The following is a 16,392-nucleotide window of genomic DNA, read 5'->3' on the forward strand; positions in this document are numbered from 1 at the left end:
TTTACGAACGCAGATAGCAAAGAATCGGAAGAGCGGGCCAGATGGCGAGATGACGAGCTGCAGTGGAGAAAGAGTCGCCATCTGACATCCAACACAAAGCAAACACCTTTTCGTCTTTGTCACATCCATCTCATCCCCATTCTCAAGATGGGCTACACTACCCCCCGCTGGGTCCGTCTGTGGCTCACATTCTCCACCGTGGTCGTGCTGTGGGGTGAGTTTATTATGGCTGTTGCTCCAACCGCTCCCTGGTCCACAAAAACCCGACAACATGGCTGACGTCCTCTAGATGCTGGCTACTGCTTTGCTCGCCCACGGTCCTTCCCCGGCGGTGACCTGTCGTGGATCTGGGCTCCTTACAACATGGTTCCCTACGCCAACGTTGACCTCATCTACGGCTGGAAGGCGTTCAACGAGAACGATGGCTTCACCAACGCTCAATGTGAGTTGATAGCAACATACACCGAGACACCTCGCCGTCTCTGGGTGTCTGCACTGTGGATATTGTGCTCACGAAGCAGCTCTCCTCAACGTCTTTGAGGCGTTCTTGAACGTTGTCTGCGTCTCTCTCGGTGACCACCCCGCTGGCCCCGTGATCGCGTTTGCCGTCACGCTCCTCACCTCGTCCAAGACCATCCTGTACTTCCTCCAGGAGTACTACTGTGGATGGTGCAACACTGCCCAGAACGATCGTTTCACCTTCTGGACCGTCTGGGTCGCAACCAACGGCACCTGGATTGTCGTGCCGACCATTGCGGTTCTGGTCCTTGGCGCCGGCCTCATCAAGGCCCTTTCGCCACCCAAGTCGGTCCTCTCAGTCCACGTCCAGGACAAGAAGGAGGCCAAGGTCCACCCCGTCGTCGATGCCAAGGCCATGTTCCCTACCCCCATCCCCGGTGCGCCTCTCCCCATCACCTTCCACCCGCGCGGTCGCACGACTCTTGTTGTTGGATCGAACCACCTTGCGTCGACCCGCGTGTTCACGCTCCTGGAGGCGGACGCGGATGTCCTCGTGACCAGCAACGTGGACCTTTCGGCCATGCCCGAGGAGATCCAGTGGCGCGTGCAGCAAGGCCAGGTGCGCTACGAGCCGTTTGACGGCAACGAGGCTTCTTGGAAGAAGTTCCTTGCCGAGCGCAAGGTGGCGCTGGTGTGTGTCACCGACACGCTCATTGGCTCCCACCAGGCGGCTCCTGCATCGCAAGTTGCCATCTACGCCGCCGCCACCGACCTGTCCATTCCTATCAACGTCTCGGACCGCCCGCTCCTCTCGACTTTTACCTTCCCCTCTGTCCACCGCTTCGCCGGCGTCGATGGCCCGTCCAACCTCCAGGTTGCCGTCAGCACCAACGGCCAGGGCTGCCGCCTTGCCGGCCGTATCCGCCGTGACATTGCTGCCAAGCTCCCCCCGAGCGTCGGCTCGGCTGTGGATAACATTGGCCAGCTCCGCTCGCGTGCCAAGACTCTCCTGTCGGAGGACGACCTCACCACCCCGCTCAACAAGCCCGTCACTCAGAACTCTCAGGACCGGCTGCGTCGCATGCGCTGGGTTCACCAGATGAGCGAGTACTACTCGTACGACCAGCTTGCCTCGATGTCGTCTGCTGAAATGGACCACGCCCTCGAGTCTGGTGGCGAAATCTCGACCGTCCTCCCTCACCACGACGGCAAAAAGGGCCGGATCCTTCTCGTTGGCTCTGGTCCAGGCCACCCGTCGCTCCTCACCGTCGCCGCTCGCCATGCTCTGGAGAACGCCACTCTTATCCTGTCCGACAAGCTTGTCCCCGCCGAGATTATCGCTCTGATTCCCAAGACGACCAAGCTTCACATTGCCCGCAAGTTCCCCGGTAACGCCGAGGGTGCGCAGAACGAGCTCATGGACCTCGCCCTCGCTGGCGCCCGTTCCGGCGAGATTGTTGTCCGCCTCAAGCAGGGCGACCCCTTCGTGTACGGCCGCGGCGGCGAGGAGGTCCTCCACTTCCGCGAGAACGGTTTCGAGGCCACAGTCGTGCCCGGCGTGTCGTCTGCGCTCGCAGGCCCCCTCATGGTCGGCATCCCCGTCACCCAGCGTGGCGTGGCCGACTCGCTCGTCATGTGCACCGGTGTCGGCCGTGCCGGCTCGGCGGTCCAGCTTCCGGGCTACGTGAAATCGCGCACCCTGTGCATCCTCATGGGCGTGGCGCGCATCGAGGCTGTCCTCGCCGTCCTCACCGGCGAGGATGTCGGTTCCGCCCGTGACGGCGCGCGCTACCCAGGCCACCTGCCCATCGCCGTCGTCGAGCGCGCCTCGTCGCCCGACCAGCGCGTCATCCTCTCCACGCTCGACGGCATCGTCGGCGCCATTGCCTCCGTCGACCAGCGTCCTCCGGGCATGATCCTGGTGGGTTGGGCTGCCATGTGTCTCGAGGGCAAGGGCCGCGTGGACATTCTCGACGGTGTGGACGAGCAGCAGGCCGTCGGCGAGTGGCTCGGTGGCAAGAGCTGGAAGACCCGCGAGGGTCTGCCGGCCGACTGGTCGTGGTTTGGCTCGTTCTAGATAGACTGACACGCGGTAGAAACGACGATAGACTCTTTGGGAATGTATCTCTAGCTACACTTGTTTGCTGCGTCTGGTGTCGTGATTACATGGTGGTGGTACAGTCTAATTATCGTCTAGCACTTCGCTTCTCAATCTCTAGGCGTAATGGACTTGGGCTGAGGGTAGATTCGGCGGCACATCGTCGACGCTGGGCATGAGCTGATTGCGGAGCAAAGCGAGCTCACCGTACACGATGTCTGTCGTTCCACAGAGCCATATATGTCCTGTGGGCTGCCAGCTGGAGGTATATCTGGACAACGCCAAAGACCATAGTCCGTCTCTAACGAGCATGGCTCTGGGGTGAGCTCGACGTCAATTCCCTGAAAGCTCACCTCTCCCTTCAATCTCCAATACCATGTCACCTCTATCGCTCATTGTCTTCCCTGCGCAGCGGCGGCGGCAGCAGCAGCAGCCTCTTCCTCAGCCGCAGCGGCCTCGGCCTCGGGGTGGGGCAGGCGAATCATCTGGGGCACGGGCTCGCCCTCCTCGCCACGGGTCATGTCCAGACTTCCGAGGACGCTAAAGACATATGCCCAGTTTTGGAGCACCTTGGCAACGGCTGGGACGTTAGTGGTGGGTTCGTCTGGCAGCTCGCCCGGCGCGAACACGCGGAAAGCAGCAGCCATACTCTGGTACATGGCGAGGCGCCCCTACCAGAGCCTCGGCGCCCAGACCCACCTTCTCCGCCGTCGGCCATGACATTCGTCATTTCGGATAGCTTCTCCACTCGTCCGACGAGGTCGCCGCTCGCCTCCTTGAGCGCCTGGAGCGCGGCGTACTCTTGCTGTTTTTGCAGGAGCAGTTGCAGGGAACGCGGGAGCGCCGCGGTGTTGGTGGAACTGGTGGATTGTTTGCCGGACATCGGGGGGAGAGGAGGCCGCCGGATGGATGGAGGTGGGTAAGGAATTCTAAAAGCTGTTGAATGGGGTGTTACTTGAATTGATGTTTGGGTGCACAAAGCAGATGTGATTGTTGAGAAAAAAGGTGTTGGATGCAGCTTGGAAACAGCGATACAGGAAAGGCGCGCCCCTTTGTTGACGAGGTTGACGAGTGGCGACGCGAACAGGACACCGTGGGAGACTTGTTGCGATGACGTCCTGGACGCTTACCTGTTGTTGGTAACCGCCGCCCACCCGATATAGCATCCACCTTCCTTCTTCTCAGCTCCCACCGTCGCTTTCACCTGTACAACAATCGCCATGGCCAGCAAGTGGGTTCCGCTCGAGGCGTCTCCCGAGGTAAGCTTTATCGAGCATTAATTGTGTCAAGCTGACAACCACAGGTCTTCAACGACGTGGGTGACCGCTGGTTTGACTAGAGTTGCTGACCCATCAGTGGTCGCGTCCTCTCGGCCTCCCGGACGCTCCCTTGAGCTTCCAGGACCTCTTCTCTCTTGACCCCGAGTTCCTTGCATTCACCCCGCAGCCTGTCCGCTCCGTCCTCCTCCTCTTCCCCTCGCGCGGCAAGCTTGCCGAGGCTCGCGAGGCTGAGGAGAAGACGGGCGAGGGCAAGTTTGATGGCAATGTGTGGTGGATCAAGCAGACTGTGAGTGCGGGAGAGGAGAGTGAACATGTGATGGTGGTGGGGAAGACAAGCTTACACGGCAGATCTCGAACGCGTGTGGTTCTATCGGACTGCTCCACACCCTCCTCAACTTGCCCGAGGGCTCGCTCAAGCCCGACTCGCCGTTGGTCAAGTTCAAGGCCGAGACGCTCCCTCTTGACCGTGAGTAGTGCCAATGGCTACCAAGTGGTCATCGCTTCTATAGCCAGAGGGAGTCCACCCCTGCATTTCTCACCCGCGCTCCTTGACCCCTTATCCACACCAAAGACCATGATTGCTCACGCTCAGCCCTGGCCCGCGCCAAGCTCCTCGACGAGGCCGACTTCTTCGAGGAGGCCCACACTGCCGCTGCCCAGTCGGGCCAGTCTGCGGTCCCCACCGACCTCGACGTCGACACGCACTTTATTGCCTTTGTCGAGGCCACCAACGCCAAGGGCGAGAAGCGTGTCGTCGAGCTTGACGGAAGCCGCTCCGGCCCCTTTGACCGTGGACAGTGTACCGACCTTCTCCACGTGAGCTTCAAGTACGATGAACCACCAAGCTGACGGCAGGACGTTGCCAAGATTGTAAAGGACAAGTATATTGACCGTGCCGAGGGCGATATCAACTTCAACATGATCGTCCTTGCCGGCGAGGCCGATGACTAAACGCCAAAAGTGGCTGGTGACAGGAAAGGATGCGTACATTCGAAATGTGATATACAACGTGCTGTACAGTACCGGCAGCTTGGCTTCTACGAGATGTACACCTTGCGAAGACGGGCAAAGGCACACGTCTCATTCGTGCGCGGGCAAGTGACGACGTCAAAGTTGTTCTTTGCCATTTCCGCAAGGGCCTGTTTGTCAGCTATACCGTACATCCAAATGTCAGGCCAGCTCACCTTTGACGAGTAGACACAGCCATTAGGGAAGGCCAGTGGCTCATTGTTTGAGTCCATCACGGCGCCGGAAATGCGGCATACGAGGGTCGAGTTGACGTGGTGTGCCATCGGCACCTCGCGTGCGAGGACACGCATGTTTGGCGCGCACGTAGGACAGTCGACGTTGGCAGTCGGCTGGTCGAGGCGGAGCGGGGCGGTCTCGTCGGCGTGCGAACCGGGCTCGGACACGCGCGGGACTTCGGGAACAATGAGCGAGTCGAGACCCAGCATGGCGTGTAGGTCTGGTGCAGGAGGAAGCAGCGGTGCGGGTGGGAAGGAGGATTGCGCGAGCGACCGAGGCGACTTCTCGGCACTCCGTGGCGAGGCCAGGCCAGAGCCAGGTGGTGATGGGCCAACACAGGATGGCAGGCGGAGAGAACTGAGACCAGCCGAGAGGGAGAGGGCCAAGAGCGATTGAGATGGGAGGGCGTAGATCCCGAGGAAGGTCTCGCGGAACTGGTCGCGCACCACTGCCCACCGACTGCTGTCGTACAGTGTGCGGTAGAGTGCCACACCGGTCGTCTCGCCGAACGCAAGCAGCGTCATGGCCTGTTGCACCTCGGCCATGTGCGAGCTGCCCCATGGAGCAAGGTTCTTGCGCGCATAGGTGATGGCGGCCACAGTGTCGCGCTTGCGACACAGCTCCACAAACTCTTGCATGCGGAGCGCAAACTCGAGATCACTCTGGAGGACGTTAGCTTGCTGCATAAGAATCATGTCTTTAGCAAGACTCACACCCTGCTTCTTGAGTGTGCCGCGGTTCTCTCCGCACCATGCCAGTCCCTCGGCACAAGAGCGCTTCTCGATAAGCGCACTCTCGATGCGCACCAGCTCGGCAAACAGCTTGACGTCCACGAGGTTCTCGATATCCTGCACCGCCGCAAGGGCACGCGCAGTCTTCATTCGGCCAGTGCGCAGCAGGTGGTCCACGATGTATCGGTCGAGAGTGCGGTCCCCGGGGGTCCTGGAGCCAGAGCCACCGCTGGAGGGGCGCGAGGGCACCTCCTCGACAGTCAACTCGGCCGCGACCTCGGCTTCCACAGCCGCACCCTCCGCGTCCATCACTTCGTCCTTGCTCTTCGGCTTTGCAGGTCCACTTCCATCCTCCTTGCCGTCCGCGACTTCCACTTCGGGACTGCTCTCCTTGGGCGGCGCAAGGAGTGCCGCGTCCACATACGCCAGCCGGTCACGCAGCACGCTCGGCTTCTCGGGGGAAGGCTGGAGGTCGTCGAGCTTGCGCTTCAGTCCGCGGACACGGTCGGTGATACCGTCGAGCTTGGTGGCGGCCAGTTCCTTGTCGGCCACTGCGTCCCCAGTGAAGCTCTTGAGCAGGCCGCTCAGTTGCATCTGGTCCGTCAGCCGGGGCACAGGGGGTCCAAGTGGTTATCGAACACCCACCTGCACGGCAACAAAGTCTTTCTCCACCTGTCGCTGCGCGCTCCTATGGGACCGGCGGAGCAGCTCGAATGGGGTCTGCAACGGTCAGCGTCATGGTCCGAGGCCCAGTCGACCGCGGGGACGGGGACTCCACCAGCCAGGGTGGCGCGGGTGTTGGGGCGGCGACGACTGCTCCTTGCTGGCAACGCACCCTGATAAGAGGCTCCTCGAGTAAGAGGGGCCCATGAATGCCCGTCTGTGGCTGGGGCATGGCGGACGAGCTATAGTGTGAGTGTCAACGATGGTGTGCAAGCGATGGGTGAATGGGAGATAGCAATGGGCAACAGGTGGGGACGGAAGGGTGAACGTCGGGGCCGGGAGTGTGGAGGTGGCGACGGAAGCTTCCGACAGCCAGGGATGGTCGCTGTGGCAGGTGGCGACAACCCTCAACCCTCGACAACTCTTTCCCTTCGTTCTCCACAAATCTCCAACATGCATCACTTTCTGATTCAACTGGCTACTTGGACGTATGCATATCAATGTAGCGTACATCCTCTCACTTTCCTGGCTCCATGCATGGCCTCCTGGCCGCAGAAAGAGACGTAATCGGCGAGATGGCCGAGCGGTCTAAGGCGCTGTGTTAAGGTGTGTCCTCCTCCTCCTCCGAGGAATAGAGCTCATCCGCAGTCTTCGGACGTGGGTTCGAATCCCACTCTCGTCAGAAGAGTATTCAGCTACTCCCAGCCAACCTTTTTGGATTGTCCGGGAGGTGTAGAGGACATGTTGGAAGGGTGGGTAGGTTGTGGTGGAAGGGTTCCCGTGGAAATGCCACTTTGGCGGTTTGTTTTAGGTGTGGTGCCCACAGGTTGCTTCCCCTAGAAGCTCCTCCGTGCGTGCTCACAGACGCTGAGTGTGAATCGGAGTATAGGGGGAGGGTGGGTGCTCGAGACGATCGTGTAAGAGGTTGTGCCGCAAGGCGGTGGATGGTAGCAGCAGAGGGGAACCGGCGCAGGGTGGCCAATTGCTTGTTCACCGTGCTATACCAATACACGGTCTCCGGCACTGACAATAGGACCTCTTAGCCGGCTGACCTATACGTTACAGGTGGTTTCATGAACTTTGCCCAGGCAGCGAAGCGCTCCGCCTTTGGGGAGACTTAAAACGTCACGGCCACTGGCCACTGGTGGCCGCACGTTACCTGTGGGCCTGTGAAGAGAGATGTAACAAGATTCACGCGCCGTCGCTGGGTACATTGCCATGGATCTGAATGTGTTCGGCGCATCTGCACTGTATTCTTGACAACAAACCCCATCTCGTAACTTGACATCGCCTTCCTTCCTTGCCACTCGGCACTGGTTACCTGTTCCTCCTCGCATCGCCTTCCTCTCCTCCAACTGCGATCCCTCACCGTTCCTTCTCCACACTCGTTCAACTCTCACACTTCAGGCGCAACACTCCCTCTCTCTCTTGCTGCACGTTGCCTCCCACGGCCCTCTCACGACCGTCACGACCAGGATGACTACTGCCGCCTCTGCGAACTCCACTATGCCGGTCTACTCCACTGAGACTCACGACGGCCACACGCCTACCCCAACCAGCGGCAACTGCGACGAGTACCTCCGCCAGGTCGAGGAAATTACCGACATGTTCATGCTCTTCAACGACGAAGACGCCGACAATGTCCTCCACAAGGTAGACGACCTCCTCGCCGCGCACGGAGGGTGGGACCACGACCACGCTGCTCCGCTCTCCCAGACGGTCATCGCTCAGATTCGCGCCGTTGTCGCGCACGAGCTTGAGGTGAGCCCCTGGAGTCTGGACGATCCGAGCTGACTCCAAAGATCGCCAACAAGACGCATGCGGTCCCCGCAGCTCCTACGGTGAGCTCGAAGGCTGTTGCGCAAGCTGACCTCGCAGACCAAGTTCCCTGCCAAGTGACGGCCACAAACCACAGTTGTACATACATTTCCCTCCTAACGACCGAACAGTATGACCATGAAACACACACGCTCTTTTCACCTTTACTTTCTTCTTGATCTACCGTCTACTGCACTGGCGCATCTGCCGGGAAGGACATGAAGCGGTTGTGGTGAACACCACCATTGGGGAGGGCCCACAGCTCCTCGTGCCTAATGGCAAACCCTCTTCGCTGATAGAAGCCGACCTTGTCGCCGTCAGCGGCTCAGTCTCAGTCTAGAACTTGGCAAGCAGGGGGTGTACTTACACACTGCTCACACTGGGTGTTGAGCGCTAACGGCACACCCTCGGGTGCCACCATCTGAGCGTGGTGCGTGAGGAGCGCCGACCCAACACCCCGACCTTGCCATGCTGGCTCGACTCCCAAGAGCGCGAGGTACCACCATTCCTGGATCGCGCGGAACTTGCTGTCAACACTTGCCAGTCGGTGCGGCCGCCGCCTTACCTTGTCATCGCGGTCGAGCGCCAGGCTGGTGGTGACGGGGCTGTGGCCAGCGCCAGCCTCGGAGGATGGATACTTCCTGTGCGGCGGTAACTGCACTTGCCGGCCCAGATCCATGTCCCATGCCTCGTCGACGTCCATGGGTTCCTCTCCCGACGAGTCCGGTACAGTGGGCGGGTTCCACAGCGCGACACCGACTATACCCACACTGTCGACTTGGCCGTCGACTTCGACTTCGGCCACCCACGCTTCCATTTCGAATTCCTCGCCACCCAGCGCCATTTCGATCCAGGACGTGAGTGTCTCGGCTGTCATGGCCGGGTTGCCGATGTTCGGGACATCTACAGCGGTCAGGTGTGAGTTAACACGGTGGCAAAGCGGTGCCAGCGGGGCAGAGCAGCGGCGGCGTACATGTGCACAATGCTGTGAAGAGGACAGTCTTCATGCGTTCCAGCTCTGCATCTGGAGGACGGGTCAGCTTGCGAAACGGGTTGAGACCAGCGGAGAGACGCAACTCCACGTACTTGACGGGTCCGTCATACGACGAATGTTGATGGACATGGGCTATGTTGTCATGGTGTGGGTGCAGTGGCGAGAGGAGAACGATAGCTAGGAGAGAGTATATGTGTGAGTTGAGGGCAAAGCCATGACGAGCGAGGTCGGGGAGGGTTTGAGTTATACACCCACCGACGCACACTGGTGGCGTCATACGCGTGACCAGTTGAACCGCCTGGACCCGGATGCGGGCAGCGCCGAAAGCGCCCATGGCAGCAGTGTCGAAAGCTTCTATGGAGCCAAGCAGCCGCAAGATGGCGTTCCTGTGTCGGAATACAATTTGGAGGAGAACATTGGGGGCAGCCTTACTTGGTCCTGCATGCCATACAGGACGGGGTGCATCGACTGACCGGCCGTGAGCAAGAGCAGTGGACCATAATGGGTGAGGCGCGCCACACTCAATCCGCGTTCCTTGAGCCAGTGGTGCGCTGGGATTTGCCACCGCCCCGCGCTGCTTCATATTGGCCCTCCACCTCCAGGAGCCATCTTTCCATCCACCCATCCCACCATGTCCGGCGTCGTGTCCACAAAACTCAAGTTCAAGGGCGACAAGCCCAAGAAGAAGAAGCGCTCGCACCGCGAGACGGGTGGTGGAGGTGACACTCTCGAGGCACTCGCCACAGCCGATCCAACTGGTGAGTCCCGAGCAGGCCGCAGGCGAGGTTGTTTGTGTTGTCTGTCTTTTGAGCGTCACTGACATCTTTAGGCTGGATGTTCCCCGAGACCGTTGGCGAGGTCACTGGTCCCTCGTATATTCTTCTTCCTACCGAGCCTTTGACATGTTTGGCAGTAAGTCTCCTGCTGTGACTGATGTGATGCGGCTCTGTTGCTGGTTGAGGACCGCACAACAGCTCCGACGTCCACAGCCTCCTGGCAATTTAGCTGACTCTCCAGTGGGACTCCACGCGCCAGCGCGTGTACGCCGCGCCTGTGGACATGCCTCAGGCTCCAGAGGGTGCCAACGAGCTTTCGTTGTCGGAAGCGCTGAACGTTGTCGAGCCCACTGCCGTGGATCAGGTCTGGGTCGTGTCCCGCTTGGCAGGTAGCGAGGAGGTCAGCCTGAGGACGAGCACGTGAGTCACTTGTTGCCTTGCCTGAGTCAGCGTGCCAAAAGCATGTCGGTACCGACTACATGATCCGCGTCGCAGTTAGCCGGCAGTCCCGCGCCATGTGGCCTCAAGCTGACTCTTCCCAGCGGCACCTTCCTCACCGCAGCACCTTCTGGCACCTTGACCGCCACCTCTGTCTCGCGTGGCCCCCTCGAGGGCTTCACCGCTACCCTCGAGGAAGGCTCCCTCTTCCCCTCGGTCGCACTCAAGACAAACTCGGGGACATACCTGTCGGTCCCGCCCGCCGACGCCGAGGACATCAAGGCGAAGAAGGCCGAGATTCGCGGTGACGCCGAGACCTCGACTGGCGACAGCGAAAAGCTGCGCATCAAGTGCCAGCGCGAGTTTGTGTTCAAGGCGCGCATGGCCGCGCTCGAGGCCAAGGAGGCTGGAACGGGCAAGCGGCGTCTCTTTGACAGCGGACCTGCGCTCGGCAGTGTCGAGGACGAGATGAGCAGAAAGTGGGTGTCGTCTTGGTCGATGTCGCTAACCCACCAGCCGCGAGTATCAGGCATGGGGTGCGGGCCGCCATCACGTCTCGTCTGACGACAGGCATGCGCTCAAGAAGGCCAAGAAGGAGGGACGCGTCGCCGAGGCCATGCTTGACCGCCGCGCAAAGATGAAGAGGTGGGTGTAGGGACAAGCCAAGAGAAGGACTGACCCAGCAGTGACCGGTACGCAAAGTAGGCGCCATATCCATGTAATTTTAGATGCTATCAACAACCCGTGCAGCTTGCCCCCTTCACAGGCCTGGTGACGGCCAACGTTGTCTCGGTTACGATCCTAAGATCAGCGTGGACGCTTCTCCCCCGTGGTGCTACGGCTTAGCACGGGGTTTCAGTAGTTTCATGTTCGTTAATGGGAGTTGCACGTTATCGCTGTGAGCCTTGCCTGATGTGCAAGGTCTGGATGCTTCGGAGTAGGTAAGGCTTGGAGGACGTAATATCGCGATGCCCGGCTTGCTACATCCGTTCCTTGTCACGCCCAATATCTCCGCAGTTGTTGTCAACCCAGCAGTCTGCTCTTCTTGCCCTTCCTCACCCCATCGTCTCCACCATGTCGCGCTTTGCCGGTCGTCCCCTTGACCGCGTGTGGTTTACCTTCCTGGTCGTAAGCACAGCCATGCATGTAAACCGCTGACAGCAGATGCACCTGGTGCGTTCCGTCGGCCCCCCTTACCACCAGCACCCACGTTCCTCCCATCCTTTCCTCCCCCCCTCCTTCCTTCCTTCTTCTCGCAGACGCTGACCGCCACAGCCAACGACCCTCCTCGTCGACCTGCAGGTCCTCTACCCAGCCTCTTGGGTGGACGGCACCCCCATGCAGCGCCTCGTGCAGTGGTACATGGACATGACCAAGGACCCCGTCCTCTCGGCAGGCTTCACTGGCGGGCCCGAGTGGGACTGGTTCCGCTCGTTCATCTGCATCGAGGCCTTCTTCCAGGCGCCGTGTTTTGCTATTGGAGCTTATATGCTTTGGAAGAGTGAGTCTGCAAGAGGAGCGCCGGGAGGGGGCGAGGTGCCTTGGTGATGTCTGTGTCTGTGCCGTGTGGTTCATCAGCGGCTGTCTTGAAGGAGGAGCAACACAGCCGATGTAATGTCCAAGTAACCTCACGCGCGCGGACCGATCCAGCTCCTCCCCTCTCCGCTCTGGCACTATCACTTGCGCTGACACTCCCCCAGACGACCGCCGCGTGTATCGTACGTTGTTGTCCCGGTCGACGCGTGTGGCCGCGACGTCGCGCCGCGCCCCATCCCTGCTGACCCGCACACAGCCCTCCTCGTCGCGTACGGCGCGTCCACCGCCACGACCCTCGTTCCCGTCCTGCAGGCCCTGTTCGCTGCCGACATCTCGACCGTCGAGCTCGGCATGCTCCTCGGCTCGTACGTGCCCTTCCTTGTCCTCCCACTCGGCATGGCCGTCGACTTTGGCTGCCGCCTCGTCAGCATCGTCTCGCAGGCGGACGCAGCCAAGAAGCTCTAAACATAGAGCGGTAAAGCCTAGATCTAGACAAGAACGGAGGGGAGTGCTTGGCGGCGGCTCTGGATATGATATGAAGTACATGGTCTATGATGCTACCTGCTATGTGAGAATGCGAGGGCGGCGGCGCCGACGAGGACGGCCGCGCCCAGGATACCCCGGATGGGAGTGGACGAGGTGGGCGTGAATGGCAAGCCGGCCGTCTCGGTCGTCGCAATCTTCCTAAACGTGCGCGCAGAGTCTTGGCGATGGAATGCGCCTTCCGACGACTCCCATCCGGCTCCGATCGCGACATCGCCCTCGGGAGCAGTAGCGGGCTGCTCAACCTCCACACCAGCGACACCGCCAAAGAAGTCGGTGATGAGGATCTCGCTGGGCGGTGTAGTGGACAGGTGCGACGAGACGCCGGCGGTGCTGTGGATCTTGTCGTAGTCGTACGTGTCGAACAGGTTCTGCAGCGTGTTGCGGGACGTCTTGTTCAAGGGCTCAATGTACTCGAGGACAAAGTGGGTGAACGAGTCAATGACAGCGACGCCAATGTCCATGTCGTTGTGGTGGCTGAGCGAGTTTTCACCCAGCTCACTAGAGCCAGTCGCGATCACGTTGGGCGAGTAGAACTGCGAGTACATCGTGTTGGCCTGGCACGTGTCGATCATGAACAGCAGCTTGTTGTACCTGTCGTTGTTAGTGGGTTAAAACACGGACAATCGGACACCCACCTCTTCTTCTCCCACATCTGCTCGACGGCATCCGCAATGTCAAACGCGCTCATCTCCTCGTTGTCCTGGAACTTGAGGAACTCGTTGCCTCCGTGGCCGGTGAGGTAGACGAAGACGTTGGATGACGCGTCCGACAACAGACGCTTGTTGGGGGGCACATTGTCACTCAAGCGACCTAATGGTGTCAGCTGATGGTATATGGCCCAAAACCTCCAGCTAAACCAACCTGTCATGAGACGCAAAAAGTTCTCCACAGTCACCTCGTACCCGCGGTAGTCTACCTCGACGTTGTCGCCGTACAGGTCGAGGTGACGGTCCTTGTTGGCGTACACTGTGGCGGGGAAGACGTTGCGTGCGTTACACGCGACATCGTCCGCAAGCATGAGAATGATGTTCGAGTCGGGAATACCCAGCCGCTTGATCGTGCGGTACATGGCGAGCGTGTTGGCCATGTGCTGTGATGTCAGCTATGTACACAACGGCCTTATTGCTTACGCGGTAGTTGAACCAGTACCTCGAGGCGCAGACGAGGACGGCCCAGTTGTTGGTATGCCTGTCCTCTGTTGCTGCTGCGAGTCCTAGCAGCCCCAGGAGGAGGCACACCCATGGAAAGAGCATGGTGGCCGAAAGTGCGATGATGCCAAGGTGGTGAATGTGGTGTGTTGTGGATGCTGACAACAAGCTCTCGCTCATCATGAACGCGCCCCAGTCGGTCCACGTGGTGGTTAAATGGGGGGAATGGCGTAGATAGGTTCCGGGGCACCGGGCGACGGCTCCGTTCCAGAGATGGCGCCGGATATGATGGGCGCGCCGAGTCGGACTGGGAGATGGACTCGATGTGTCTCTGGTCAAGACACCACACATCCAACAAACGTTCGTCGCTTCCTCGGATATCGCTCACCCACCACCACTTCTTGTATTCTGTGCTGTGACTACTACTACCATCTTCAGCTGGACATACACACGCCCCCGCGTACTAGACACTTTCAGTGCCTCTGCACTTCCACACACACCCACATCCCCGCCAGACACCCGATGGCCCACCACCCACTCGCGACTCCCCTGCCTCCTCGACTCCCCAACACTGGCTTGCGCATAGCCGCTCGCCGCTAGACGCCCTCTCCCCCCCAGCTCGTCATATCTACCACAGTGTCGCCTCCGGCGATTGCCACCTCCCCTCCGGGCCTGTCCGGAGGAGCCAGCCTCGCCGTCCTGTCTGCCGCCGCTATTGGCTTGCCGCTCGCTGCGCGCAACCGCATCTCCCCGCGCATGTCTGCTCGAATAGCCGCAACGTCGCCACCCCCCTTGGCGGCACCCCAGCCGCTGGCGGGCTCGCCACCTGCTGCCATCATCTCGTCGGCGGTTGACGTCCTCACGGCGCGCCGCCCCTCGCCATGGCATGATATTGCCCATTCGCTGTCGACGACGAGCCTGCCCCCGTGTTCTCGGCGTGGGTCGATCCCGAGCATGGCGTCGACCCCGCCGGCCTTCTACCCTGCCACTCCTGACAGCGAAAGCGAGTCGCAAGCCCTACGCGACTGGGACCGCCTGCTCGCGCAGCCCGACTCGGATGTGACGCGCCATGCCCTCGTTCACGGTAGCGGTAGCGGTAGCCCCCACCTGGCGCCATGCTCCCCAGCCACGGCACCCAAGCTCGCCGCCGAGCGCGACAAGGAGGGCCACATCGAGTACAAGCTCAAGCTCATCGAGCCGTCTCCCGAGCGCTTTGAACGACTCGTAACGCAAATGATGTGGAGGCTCAAGCAAGGGCGTAATGAGGCAATCTACGAACTGGGCCTCGCAGATGACGGCACGGTGATCGGTCTGACGCGCGCCGAAATGGACGCGTCCTTGCGTACACTCGAGCGTATGGCCTCCGAGGTCGGGGCGACAGTTATGGTACTCAAGGAGATTGTCCTCGCTCCGGCTCTACCCGACTCCCCAAGCTTATCGCCGTCCATGTCGTCAGCCGCGTCGGTCAACTCGTGGTGGGCTCGTCGCCCAGACCTGGACAAGAACGGCCGGCCGCGAAAGGGGACGCGGGGCGTGAACGGTGAAGGTCCCGAGACCAAGTCACGCCGCCAGCGGACCCGCGAGGAGGCTGCTCCTCTCAAGGGAGCGAACGGACACACGCGGACAAGCAGCGCAGAGTCTTTCCGGTTGCACGAGGACGACTCTGAGACGGACCCCACACCGTTCCATCTCGACATGGACGACTCGGCCCCGGCTACCAACCGCTCCACCCCATCGCCTACTTCCGACTCGGCCGCGGCCGCCGCAGCCATCAGCGCCGCGCGCGAGGAGAACAAGCGACGCAAGTCTGCTGCACGTCGCGAGCAACGCCGCCTCGATCTCTTGCGCGGCGACGGCACGTCGCCAATGCCCTACGCAGCCGACCGGTCCTCATCGCCCGTCGCAGAGTTTATTGGCCACGCACCCCGGGCGTCCACTGCACTCGCTGCGGCGGCTGCTGCTTCGAGGCTACCACACCAGCCCACACGCCCCTCGACGCTCCGTCTCGCTCGCACGCACTCTGGCCCCATTTCCTCGCCCACCACGGTATCCTCGCCTGTCGTGCCGCTGCCCGACCTCGCGACTCTGTCCATCGACCCTACTTCTCCGGACACACCGATCGGCCCCGACGACGCGTTCCTCGACGGTCTATCCCTCCCGCTCGACAGTCTCTCGTTATCGTTTGCAGACGTGAGGGGCGGGAGGGAGACGGAGCCCGTGGACGAGAGCGGCACATCGACCGTCGCCGCGTCGCCCGAAGACCACATTGCCACGGGCGCCCCGCCCGCGTATGCACCCCCGCCCGGCGAGTCGATGATCTGCGTCGAGGCGCTGGTGGTGCGCAAGCGCCAGCACGGCGACGAGTGGGGTCTCGGAGGCGAAGAGGACGGGTGGGGCTTTGGAGGCGAGGATGACGGGTGGGGGTTTGGAGACGGCGGGGATGAGTGAAGGAAGGAAGGAAGGAAGGAAGGAAGGAAGGAAGGGGCGAAGAAACTGGAATTTAGAAATTGTGTCAAATAGGCTATTGTTGCATGAAACTTGCGTTGTGAATCCATCCACATTTTGCCAGGTGGCAGTGTGCACCCAGCTGCAAGCTGCGCTGTACGCTGTCCTTTGTCAACAGTGCAAGAACATCACTTCCAAAAAACGGAGATGGAAGT

At 60.7% G+C, this 16,392-nt stretch overlaps 10 protein-coding genes and 1 non-coding gene across 11 annotated transcripts; 7 read left to right on the top strand and 4 right to left on the bottom strand.

Moving 5' to 3' along the window:
* Positions 1 to 147: 147 nt before the first annotated feature.
* EHS24_008339 (uncharacterized protein) lies at positions 148 to 2,536 on the top strand (the record flags this gene model as incomplete). Its single annotated transcript, XM_028623656.1, has 3 exons — positions 148 to 214; positions 290 to 442; positions 522 to 2,536. 3 exons carry the CDS (start codon positions 148 to 150, stop codon positions 2,534 to 2,536), a joined length of 2,235 nt encoding a protein of 744 aa, XP_028475630.1.
* Positions 2,537 to 2,949: 413 nt separating this feature from the next.
* Positions 2,950 to 3,440, bottom strand: EHS24_008340 (uncharacterized protein; the record flags this gene model as incomplete). The annotated part of the gene is made up of 2 exons (XM_028623657.1): positions 2,950 to 3,137; positions 3,257 to 3,440. The coding sequence occupies 2 exons, from the start codon at positions 3,438 to 3,440 to the stop codon at positions 2,950 to 2,952; spliced, it is 372 nt and encodes a 123-aa protein (XP_028475631.1).
* A 337-nt stretch (positions 3,441 to 3,777) lies between these two features.
* YUH1_1 (ubiquitinyl hydrolase 1) lies at positions 3,778 to 4,788 on the top strand (the record flags this gene model as incomplete). The annotated part of the gene is made up of 6 exons (XM_028623658.1): positions 3,778 to 3,816; positions 3,861 to 3,872; positions 3,914 to 4,123; positions 4,186 to 4,303; positions 4,430 to 4,653; positions 4,693 to 4,788. 6 exons carry the CDS (start codon positions 3,778 to 3,780, stop codon positions 4,786 to 4,788), a joined length of 699 nt encoding a protein of 232 aa, XP_028475632.1.
* An 86-nt stretch (positions 4,789 to 4,874) lies between these two features.
* Positions 4,875 to 6,708, bottom strand: FYV10 (GID complex subunit containing RING finger motif; the record flags this gene model as incomplete). The annotated part of the gene is made up of 3 exons (XM_028623659.1): positions 4,875 to 6,407; positions 6,459 to 6,533; positions 6,649 to 6,708. 3 exons carry the CDS (start codon positions 6,706 to 6,708, stop codon positions 4,875 to 4,877), a joined length of 1,668 nt encoding a protein of 555 aa, XP_028475633.1.
* Positions 6,709 to 7,045: 337 nt separating this feature from the next.
* Positions 7,046 to 7,158, top strand: EHS24_008343. The gene has a single exon. It is a non-coding gene; the product is annotated as a tRNA-Leu (tRNA).
* Positions 7,159 to 7,982: 824 nt separating this feature from the next.
* On the top strand, positions 7,983 to 8,375 carry EHS24_008344 (uncharacterized protein; the record flags this gene model as incomplete). Its single annotated transcript, XM_028623660.1, has 3 exons — positions 7,983 to 8,237; positions 8,279 to 8,317; positions 8,355 to 8,375. 3 exons carry the CDS (start codon positions 7,983 to 7,985, stop codon positions 8,373 to 8,375), a joined length of 315 nt encoding a protein of 104 aa, XP_028475634.1.
* A 106-nt stretch (positions 8,376 to 8,481) lies between these two features.
* Positions 8,482 to 9,622, bottom strand: EHS24_008345 (uncharacterized protein; the record flags this gene model as incomplete). Its single annotated transcript, XM_028623661.1, has 4 exons — positions 8,482 to 8,601; positions 8,662 to 8,817; positions 8,860 to 9,197; positions 9,268 to 9,622. The coding sequence occupies 4 exons, from the start codon at positions 9,620 to 9,622 to the stop codon at positions 8,482 to 8,484; spliced, it is 969 nt and encodes a 322-aa protein (XP_028475635.1).
* A 297-nt stretch (positions 9,623 to 9,919) lies between these two features.
* EHS24_008346 (uncharacterized protein) lies at positions 9,920 to 11,207 on the top strand (the record flags this gene model as incomplete). Its single annotated transcript, XM_028623662.1, has 6 exons — positions 9,920 to 10,046; positions 10,118 to 10,200; positions 10,306 to 10,484; positions 10,607 to 10,981; positions 11,019 to 11,147; positions 11,189 to 11,207. 6 exons carry the CDS (start codon positions 9,920 to 9,922, stop codon positions 11,205 to 11,207), a joined length of 912 nt encoding a protein of 303 aa, XP_028475636.1.
* A 369-nt stretch (positions 11,208 to 11,576) lies between these two features.
* On the top strand, positions 11,577 to 12,503 carry EHS24_008347 (uncharacterized protein; the record flags this gene model as incomplete). The annotated part of the gene is made up of 5 exons (XM_028623663.1): positions 11,577 to 11,630; positions 11,667 to 11,675; positions 11,778 to 12,003; positions 12,203 to 12,220; positions 12,295 to 12,503. 5 exons carry the CDS (start codon positions 11,577 to 11,579, stop codon positions 12,501 to 12,503), a joined length of 516 nt encoding a protein of 171 aa, XP_028475637.1.
* Positions 12,504 to 12,595: 92 nt separating this feature from the next.
* GPI8 (glycosylphosphatidylinositol anchor biosynthesis) lies at positions 12,596 to 13,837 on the bottom strand (the record flags this gene model as incomplete). The annotated part of the gene is made up of 4 exons (XM_028623664.1): positions 12,596 to 13,175; positions 13,220 to 13,394; positions 13,446 to 13,674; positions 13,715 to 13,837. The coding sequence occupies 4 exons, from the start codon at positions 13,835 to 13,837 to the stop codon at positions 12,596 to 12,598; spliced, it is 1,107 nt and encodes a 368-aa protein (XP_028475638.1).
* Positions 13,838 to 14,686: 849 nt separating this feature from the next.
* On the top strand, positions 14,687 to 16,180 carry EHS24_008349 (uncharacterized protein; the record flags this gene model as incomplete). The annotated part of the gene is made up of 1 exon (XM_028623665.1): positions 14,687 to 16,180. The coding sequence occupies one exon, from the start codon at positions 14,687 to 14,689 to the stop codon at positions 16,178 to 16,180; it is 1,494 nt and encodes a 497-aa protein (XP_028475639.1).
* Between the last annotated feature and the right edge of the window lie 212 nt (positions 16,181 to 16,392).

The sequence above is a fragment of the Apiotrichum porosum genome (assembly GCF_003942205.1).
Source record: "Apiotrichum porosum strain DSM 27194 chromosome Unknown scaffold_7, whole genome shotgun sequence".
Taxonomy (NCBI): Eukaryota; Fungi; Basidiomycota; class Tremellomycetes; order Trichosporonales; family Trichosporonaceae; genus Apiotrichum; species Apiotrichum porosum.